An 11,040-nucleotide genomic window follows, 5' to 3' on the forward strand; every position below is an offset into this window, starting at 1 on the left:
CCTGAATTTATATTGGACAAAAAATCATTAAAATATCTACAAATTTTATTAAATACAAACCATTAAAGTCAAGAAAATAATTACTTTAACTTGAAGGAAACAATTCTTACCTATTTCTTTCCTTTGAAGGAAATAATTGTTTAAGTTAATGATACTTGTCATACTTATTGACAACTTAGAACAAATTTTATTTAATGACACATAATTTTATTTAATGACACATAATTTTATTTAATGACACATAATTTTATTTAATGACACATAATTTTATTTAATGACACATAATTTTATTTAATGACACATAATTTTATTTAATGACACATAATTTTATTTAATGACACATAATTCTATTTAATGACACATATCTACAAAAGATTTTTTTCTGCTCTTGATAGGACTATTTTTCCATTTATAAAATTTTTCTGTGAATGTCCCTTTAAACTTTTATTTATTTAATTTAGCCAATTATTTAAATTATCTAAGTTATTAGTTTAGTTATATTATCTAAATTATTCTATTTTTTTATGTAGGTGTGTTTATATAAGCTTTTCAAACCTTTTTTAACTTTATCATGCATTTTGACAGTAGTTTAAACCTTAGAAAATGCTGATATTTTTGAGCAATACATAAGTTAACTGAAACGGACGCAGGTTTTTAATTTACCTCGTCATAAAGCACCTTACGCCATGTTGTAATGGACGCAACTACGCCCACCACAAGGTATTTATAAAAAAAGAAGAGGGAGGCTGTAGCAAGGGCGGATTTGGATTATGCAGTAAAAGAGGAAGGGGACAATATTTTAATTTGATTGATCCAAATTATCTATAAAGGTGGGGCGATTTACAGGTTTAATAACTTTTTAAGCAAGCAAGCAAAAAAAAAGAAAAAATTTGCACTTTATAATTTTATTCAAATTTCAAACCTTTTTTGAACATCCTCCCCAAATTACTTATTATAGCAAAAAGAGCTTCTTAATAAAAGAGTATAGAGCTGTAGATTCTTTACCATTTTGGGTTAACACATTACAATAAAAAATATATAAAACAACAAATGCTTGTTTCGCCCAATATCACATTTATTTTAACATGGAACACATTTTATTCCAAACATGGACAATCAAAAAAAGAAAAAGTAAGAATAGAAAACAAAAGACAGAAATACAAATATATTTATATGCATAATTAAACAAAAGGTTATATATATTTTTATATTACAAGATTTTAAAATAAAATTAAACCAAGTTTAATTTTTAAAACAAGAAAGGAGATCATTTTCAATCCAGTGAAAAAAAAGGTAACCGTTTTTGAACAGTTACAGTAAAAAACTGGATTAAATAGCACAAAAACTTAAAAATATTATTAGGTTAATTAAGAGAAAATTTATTTAAAATTATTTTTATTGTTTTTTATTATGTTGCAAAGTTATAAAGTGATAGAAAGAGATTGTCAATGTCAAAAAGAAAATGTCAATATTTACCTGAACGATAACTACTAATCATATAGCTTGTCCAAAACAGAAATATGGGGTTAAAAATAACCTGTTATGTTAAGAACACCATTGATGTCTTGGCCTTTCCAGGGGTTTCCATGCCTATTTGTTAGCTGTTATAAGTAGAACGGTGATACTTAACAAGAAACTCTTAATGTCAAGTAGTTGGAGTGTTATATGTAGAACGGTGATACTTAACAAGAAACTCTTAATGTCAAGTAGTTGGAGTGTTATATGTAGAACGGTGATACTTAACAAGAAACTCTTAATGTCAAGTAGTTGGAGTGTTATATGTAGAACGGTGATACTTAACAAGAAACTCTTAATGTCAAGTAGTTGGAGTGTTATATGTAGAACGGTGATAATTAACAAGAAACTCTTAATGTCAAGTAGATGGAGTGTTATATGTAGAACGGTGCTAATTAACAAGAAACTCTTAATGTCAAGTAGTTGGAGTGTTATATGTAGAACGGTGATAATTAACAAGAAACTCTTAATGTCAAGTAGTTGGAGTGTTATATGTAGAACGGTGATAATTAACAAGAAACTCTTAATGTCAAGTAGTTGGAGTGTTATATGTAGAACGGTGATACTTAACAAGAAGCTCTTAATGTCAAGTAGTTGGAGTGTGTTAGAATAAGCTGCACAAACACTAATCATTGAAGTCGTTGATTTTTTATAGAAAATATGTTACTAGCATAATCAATAAAAGGAATAATTTCTTGATGGGTATACATTAATGCGAACCATTAAGTTGATTTTCTGACATTCTTGTATAGTTTTAGCAGTTGTTCAGTAAGTCGTTGTTCTTGTATAGTTTAGTCTTTTTAACTGATGCATAACAGAAAAACTCCTCTCACACTCACATAAAGTAACAGGAAGTGTCCCTTGATCCTTAAAGGTATCTTTATATTTTTAAATCCAGGAAGTGATATCGATTTAAGAGATAAGGATATATTGTCAGGAGTAGTTCCAGAGAATCTTTCCTAATATTTTTCCATAAGAACTATTTCCCTATTCAACGCACTGATATCGGGGAAACCATTTATATCAAAATTACTGAACATTTTAAACTGCTGCCTACCCCACAACCTTTTTTTATGAAAAAAAAATCAAAATAAATGAAATAATTGCTGACCCTTTAATGCAGCTACAGCTTCTGGTTTAAATCTTGTAGATATAGATGCATGATGTGTTAGAAGGATAGTAGCAGCTCTTTTGAAGTTTTGAGAAACTGCGCTAATAACTGCGTTTTTTTTTTCAAAACATTTTTATTGGACATAAGCATAAATATACTTGAATTTATCAAAAGGAATGTGTCATGAGTGAATCATGAAAATGCCATTTACTACTTTTTACTTTCTATTTGCTTTTTAATATAATGATATAAGTCAAATGAATAATTTGGTATAAATATATCGAAGACAATGGTCTTAGATACCACCTTAATGTGATCTTTGCTTGAAAGAAAAACAACAACAAAAAATTCAAAATGAAAATAAGTGTATATATGAAAACTCGAACAATGCAAAGAGGCTTCTTGTTATTGATATTTTTATTGTTAAAATGAGTATTAAATTTATATATTAAAAAAGTTATTTTCAAAATATTTATACAAAATAGACCTTTTTAAATTATACAGAAAAGATGATTCAAAGTTGTAAGTCTTTTGTATCTTTTTAACTTTTGTATTTCTAGAAATTAAAGTTGTGCTGCTAAGATACAATAGAGGATATAATTATGGACCCACCGTTCAACATTTTATGCAAGAAACAACTTTTAAAAGTAAACCATCGTTGCCAAGCTCAACGTGTTTGTTAACTTTTAACGATGGAAGTTCTATAAATAACAATTTGGGGGGTCAAGTATTTGCTTACTTTGTACCACCGGAAACAGGAATCTATTATTTTACTATTAAATGTGTTTACAACTGCAATTTATACATTTCGACGGTTGGTAAGCAAGACAGGCAAATCTATATAAAAGATCCGTAAGTTTTTCTTTTTTTTTGTTCTTAAAGTAAAATAAAAGTTACATAAGAATTATTTTACTACTTAAATATCTGTGTGTTTCTTTTAATGTCTTATGTTTAAATTTTTTGCTTTAATGAATATATTTTAGTTTCTACTGTATTTATAATTCTTATTTATAATTAGACTTCTATTAAAACTCATTTTTTAGAGGTAAAGGTCGAGGAATATATATAAAGGAAAGCAATGTAAAATTTCTTGAAATGTTGATTGCTATTCGGCAAAATGATGGTAATGGGTACTCAACTTCATTTTCATTGGGTGTTACTTTTCCAAATGGAACAGTATCTGATCCAGTTGACAACCGGTATTTGGCATCAAGATTTTAAAAAATCAAAATGAATTTTATTAAAGTTTATATATTTACATTTGCACAATGCACAATTAAATCACGATTCGGTACTTTAATATTTAAAATACGATTTTAAAAATTAATTTTTAAAAAAAGTAGTATAAAAAAAACGTAAAAATATTAAGTGATTAAAGGAGTTTAAGCTGTGTATATTTGTTAAAATTTTCTTTTTGAAATTATTTCAACTAAATAATCAATAAATTATTTCAACTAAATAATCATTTTATATTAAAAACATACTGCTTGTTTTTCAATTATAACAAAAAACTTTATATAAAGATTTTATTTTATATTATTATTATATTTATATAAAGATTTTATTGTAATAACTGGAGATCATTTGTTTTTTAAAATCATCTTTATAAAGAATTTTTAAACTTTATTTAAAATAATATTTAATAATTTTTTACAGTTGACTCAACTTTAAAAAAATGCTATTCTTAAACTCAACTGCTAAGATTTTTGTTCACGAAAATCAAGTCATCTAAACAATCTTTTTTTAAACGTTCTGGGTGAGTTTAGGTTGGTTTAGGTGAGTTGTAGTTGGTTTAGAATTTGATAATGGATTTGGATTTTGACTTAGTAGAGAGATTTAAAATCTTGGAATTTTTTAAATAGTTTTTCAAAAATAAATTTTAAACGTTTGATGAATCTTTTTATTGGTTTTTTGAAGTGGTAGTTTTTTGTTTTGTAGAAACCAAGAGAACGAAAGTTACATTTAGTTAGCAAAATGTTTTCTTTCTATTGCCAATGGATTATGAGAAAATGTGAAAAAAAAGTTTTCCACAAAGTAATGATAAACCTATATAGCATTATCCAAAAGAAGAGAGTAGTATCATGGTTTTTGCGATACATTTGGTAGAATTTACTTATTTTTTATTTTTATTATTTTATTATTTTTTATTAATTCATTATTTTATTTAATATTGTGAAAAACTCACAAAATCTCATAAAATTACATTCAAAAGTGATTTTTTTTTTGACATATTAGTATATGCTTATGTAAAAACAATATTTGAACACAACTGCGGTTTTCTAATATGGTTGAAGACTGCTTTATTCGGTGTTAATAATGCCACTAAAAATAATAACAATAATAATATAACAATAATAACAACAATAATAATAGTAATAATAACAAAAATAGTAATAATAATAATAATAATAATAATAATAACAATATTAATATTAGTAGTAATAGTTAAAAGTAGTTAATAATAGTAATGTAAATATTTATAGAAATAACAATAAGCAATAGTAATGACAACAAAATATATAATAGAAGTTAAATGTCCGTATTTATGAGAGCAATGTTTAGAGACAGACAGGTTTAAATTACTATTGGAACGAAGGTGATAACGAGTGTTGGCACTTTTGGAAAAGAAATTGATGAAAGTTAAAGGTAGGTTATTGTGTTGGTGGTTCCAAACAAATTGGTAGTTTGAAAATTGAATATAGTCACATAGTTTTAATGCTTTAGAAGTTAGATAGAGCACATTAGAATTAAACTTAATATTCTGAAAATAAAATAATTTTTAAAGCCTTGTTTTGGAGGTGGGATAACCTAATAAGAGCTTGTTGATGGGACTGCCCCCATACCTGGCATGCATATATAAGATGTGAGCCGAAAATAGCATGGTATATGTAAAACAGCGTTTTCCAAATAGAGAAGTGATTAGCTAGTAAAATCAACTCAAGTTTTACATCTTCAACTCTGTAACCGACATCGTAAACTCTGTAACCGACATCGTCAACTCTGTAACCGACATCGTCAACTCTGCAACTGACTTTGATATAAATTGAATGAAGAACATCAAGATAAATAAGAAGTGATCGACCAAAACAGATAAAAATCCGAAACCGAAATAAACCGAAATTGCGGGTACTCTAGTTTGGTGCCAAATCCGAACCTGACATTTCGGCAAATATTTCACCAAAACCGATACCGACATTTCACCTTACCAAACTAATTTTATTAGAAAAATTTATTTAAATATACAATTTTACATTTGTTGTTTTTATATACTCGTATTATGTTAAAATTAATTACACGCGTACCACAAAGTGAGATTTAGTACTTAAGTTAGTAATATAAGTTTTTTTTTTTTTTTTTTTTTTTTTTTTTTTTTTTTTTTTTTTGTTATTCACCTCCTCAAGGCCGGTAAAGCCACTACAGATGAGGAGGCTACTTAATAGTGGTTATAACCCTTTCTCAACTCTATAACTCCGAAACACGAACCTTGACAAACAAGGCCGCTGCGCGGAGAAACAAGTTAGGCGCGGTACTATAAGTTAATAGCTAAAGTTAACATCTGGCAGATTTTCTCTGCAAAATTTTTTTTCGAGGTATTTTGTGAAAAATCCCAAATTTTTAGCAAAAATTCTTAAAATATTTTGTGAAAATCCTCAAAAATAACTGTTTTTCTAAATTAGATAAAAATTTGAAATCTTACAAAATTTTTCAGTTTTTAATATGTTTTTTAACCAAAATTTTGCTTTTTACCGAATTTATAAAAACTACCGAAACCAAAAGCCTAATATTGGTTCAAAATGAAGTTTTGGTCAAATCCGATACCGAAACAGAATTTTGGTTGATGACTACAAATAAGACATTGCTTAATTCCACAAACTTGACACTTTTTGGTTGCAAATACATACTTAACAATACAAATACTCTTAAATTTAATAAATTATAATAAACGGTCGAGTTCTCAAAAAGCAACCTTTTAAGTGGCACTTTTTGTCATCACATTTCCTTAAGATGTAACGAGGAGATGGTTAATTTTTTTTTACAGCTATTTGTGGTACAATCTGATTTTCTATTCCAACAGAAGAGAAAATTTATATGTACAAGCATCACCTGAGAATGAAACAAATCGGCTGACGGTTACACATTTGCTGATGTTACACATTTGCTGAGGTTACACATTTGCTGTTTTTATTTTTTTTTCCATTTTTAAGCAATGTTTAGTTTTCCCTGCATATATCAAACTTGTTGAAGCTTTATCAACACGATAATTCATAAACTGCTATATCTCGTCATTATTTAAGATTTCTTGAGTTGTCAATATCAGCCGTCCATACACCATATTCTTTTATTATAGCATTTTTCATAATACCTTTAGCTTGAAGTTTCATCGCGAAAGCATTCAAATTATTATAGACCGTTTCTCAAGTACAGTTAAGTGATACTTGAATTGATCCGTGACCTGACGTTTTGTTGCTGTTCCGTTAGATCGATAACGTTACAGACATTAGCTTCTTGCGCATGCCCGCGAATTTATATTATTTAAACAAATGGGGCATGCGCTGAATTCTCTTCTCTTCACTCCACTTTTTGCGGTTACGCTCTTTCTTTGTACTCAGCTCTTGTATATTTGGACTGTTGTAATTTGTATCAAGCAGCCTGAAATATATATATAATAATTAAATCGCACCTTTATTACACCTAAAGATAATACTTGCATCACGTAGTATTTAGTCTTTTTATGGAGCCCACGGAAAGATCATGCTTGTTATAGAACTCATGACTAAGAAGATATTTGAAGATTAAACAGCTAAGTGTTTTTTCTATATTTATTAAATTTATTGCGAATAATGATTATTTATTTATTATTTACTTAAGATTTCATTACTACATTTTATGCATTCTTTGATTTAGTATTACTAAAGAAACTCTTTGTGGAGAATTCGTTCGTTGCAAAAGATTATCAGGATTATCAACTAAGTGTTTTTGTTTCTGATTTGTTTTTGAGATATTTGTTTTAAGTAAATATTTTAGAGCTTAATGTTAAATAATAAGTTAAGATATTACAAGTTAAGATATTATAAGCTAAGATACTATAAGTTAAGATATTATAAGTTAGGATATTTAAGTTAGGATATTTAAGTTAGGATTAGGATTATTTATTTTTAGTTAGGAAGTTTAAAACTTTTAAATAAAGATTAGACAGAATTTGCGACACCCTTCTGCGATAATTCTTGAGTATAAAAAACTCAAGGAGGTTTAATAACAGGAGACGGTATCACGTGATTTTTTTGAAGCCAGTTTTGAAAAACAGCCGCCATCTTGGTTAACCCAAAACATTTTACGTAGATTAGAAGTTTACTAAATGTTTTATAAAACCAAGTCGAAATATTGCGCCAAAAAATTTTATTATTCATTAGTTTATGTTTGGCAGCTTATACTATCTTATTGTGAATTATTTGCTAACTGATTATTTTTTTCAGTTTATTTCAATGACATTCGGAATACTGAAATAGACATTCAGATAGCTTTATTTCAAAATGATGCAAGAAGATATTTTATTTCAGAGAGTATAAACAATTCTTGAAAAAATTATACCAAATGTTTGTGAGCCTTTACTGTATTTAAACAAATAATATATATATATATATATATATATATATATATATATATATATATATATATATATATATATATATATATATATATATATATATATATATATATATATATATATATATATATATATATATTAGGTACGTGGACTGAAATTTTTAAATTAAGGATATACTAGAATGTTATATATCATTAGAAAGCCCTTCAATACAGTATTTTAAAGATGAAAAAATTATCAAAAACAAACTATTCAAAAAAAAGTTATGACGTTTTTAGTAGCAAATTTTAGATATATGGATTTATTGAATAAACTGGTTCCAAAATTATTATTTTTTTCACTGAAATTGTTATAACTTTGTCAAATCTTATCTAAATGCCTATAACTTGGTATCAAAAGATAGATGTAAGAGTAGGCTACAATTTTATATTAGTCTATAGATATAGGGGGTGTCTAGAGGGCCAGAGGGGGTTCAGCACACTATCGTAAGCCTTAAAAAATACAAGTTTTTTATCTGAAAGATTGTTTTTTCTGATAAATTTTTTTATCTTTATACACAAAAATGTGTTCTAATTTGCTTCCATTCCATTTTCAAATATTAGTGGTCTATCTTATATTAAAGGGTGGATGTTTTCGTTACGTTTTAACACCCTCATAGTGAAATGTTTCATTCTTATAAATACTTTAATTTTAAAAACACTGATTATATTTTGTGTTCAAAAGTATAAATTATACTTTCTTACTCTACAGCGTTAACAAGTGGTGTATAAATTGGCATTAGGGGTGGGATATGTGCCACGCCTAACTCCTCCTCCTCCTCCCCCCCTCCCCATCTTCTTTAGGCGTGTGCCACAACTAACGCCCCCCCCCCCTTTTCATATTCCTTTCATATTCAAACTTGAAAAAAATGTCAACAGAAATTTAAAAACGTTTTTAAATTGCTTTTAAATAAAATAAATACATAACTTTACAAATCTTATCACATTACAAAATGCAGTTTGGAGTATCCACCCTAAAAAAAAGACTTTTCATATTTATCAACTCAATAAAATATTACACATAAATTTAACACTGTATTTAATATGGGCTATGAAATCCTCAAAAAGTCCTGATCGTATCTAAAAGTTTATAACTATTTATAAGTACAACTTGATTACTTTTTATACTACAACTTTTAATCACATTGAAAACATACAAAATATTTTATTAAAACTATTACACTTGTCAATGCTTCATTTTTAAATTATTTTGGGTAAAAAAATTTTAAATAAATAATTCAAATGTTTGAAAAAATTGAGACAAAATGGAAAACAAACTTGATGATATTACATATAAATTTTTAATAAAAAAACAAGAATGGTGGTGCCTAATGATTGTGTATGCCACCATTAACCACAAAGCTGCTACCATGCTGTCTTCGCCTGCAAACTTCTTCACAACAGATTTCTTCTGCTGTAGCTCCTAGCACCCTTGTTAGGGAATGATAGGTCCAGCTAAATGATTCCCCGTCTCTCACTCCTAACCGGACCCATCACAAAAATGAGCGACTGCTAGTCGGTCCAGGATGCTGATACATGTATCTCTGATAGACACCATATGTAAGATCTAATGACATTGAATTGTAAATAGATTAGTTATTTTCACAAATAGTTGGTTTATATTAAATGTTACATAATACCATTCAGTACTAATCTATTTACAATTCAATGTCATTAGATCTTACATATGGTGTCTATCAGAGATACATGTATCAGCACCCTGGACCGACTAGCAGTCGCTCATTTTTGTGAATGGTATTATGTAACATTTAATATAAACCAACTATTTGTGAAAGTCATTGGCTGAACAAATAAAATGAAAGACAATCAACTATATATTTTAAAAATGTTAATCAAAGTAAAAATTTAAATACTACTCTTGATTTTACTTCTACTGCACTTTGATGGATAACATAATAAAAATGTATTAAATAGTGTATGTAAATAGAAATATTATGAATTCAATAATCATTCAGAAAAATAATTAAATCATAATTTTACTAGCAGAAGGTTGTGCTGATTATAGAGAAGGTTGTGAAACTAAATAAAAAAATAAGTTGTAATAAAATAAATTTTATTTGCTATTGATAAGAAAGGCATACACATATTAGAAATAATTGTTTTACGCATACATCATGCATAAACAGATTAGAAAATAATAGCTTTTTTAAACTTACCAATTGTAGCAGCTGAAGATGTATCTCAAGGTTAACAAAGTTGTAATAATAAACAAATTTGCAAATGTCGAGAAATGCATACATATTAAAAAGTAACAATTGTTAAACTTACCACTCATTGCTGATTGTATTTTTAATTTTATAATCAATACTAAAAATTATCCTATACAAATTTACCAGTGGTAGACTGTGTAGATTGGACTAAAGATAACAAAAAAATTGTAAAATTTCACAAAACACTATGTAATTGTCAAAAGTAAGTTACAAAAGTAACAATCGTCAAATCAGTTCTGTGTAAGATACAACCTTATTAATAAAATGAAAATAAACAATCAAAGTATAACAGTAAAAATATAAAAATATATATTTATTAAACAATACGCTAACATTAGGAATGTATATACCTTGGTTTATAATGGTATAATGGTATTTATTATGCATACTTTGTTTATATATAAATTATGTTAATTTGGTTGTAGTTATATATAAACGATGTTATTTATACTTATGAAATCTTAAAAATAAGCATAATATTTAGTAGAGTCTAAACAATAAGTAAACATAAGGCATGCTAGTATAATGATTTAAATAATA

The 11,040-nt window shown here is 27.1% G+C and overlaps 1 protein-coding gene across 2 annotated transcripts in view; it reads left to right on the plus strand.

Annotated features, from left to right (window-relative positions):
• Nucleotides 1-4,012, plus strand: part of LOC136077149 (uncharacterized) — a 47,940-nt gene extending 43,928 nt beyond the window's left edge. For both annotated transcript variants that reach the window (XM_065791852.1, XM_065791851.1), the window contains exons 4-5: nucleotides 3,187-3,478; nucleotides 3,670-4,012. In XM_065791852.1, coding sequence (XP_065647924.1) covers nucleotides 3,187-3,478; nucleotides 3,670-3,847 — 470 coding nt within the window. In that variant the 3' untranslated portion in view covers nucleotides 3,848-4,012. The remainder of the gene's footprint in view (nucleotides 1-3,186; nucleotides 3,479-3,669) is intronic.
• The last annotated feature ends 7,028 nt before the right edge of the window (nucleotides 4,013-11,040 follow it).

This window comes from Hydra vulgaris, chromosome 02, assembly GCF_038396675.1.
Source record: "Hydra vulgaris chromosome 02, alternate assembly HydraT2T_AEP".
In the NCBI taxonomy this organism is placed as follows: Eukaryota; Metazoa; Cnidaria; class Hydrozoa; order Anthoathecata; family Hydridae; genus Hydra; species Hydra vulgaris.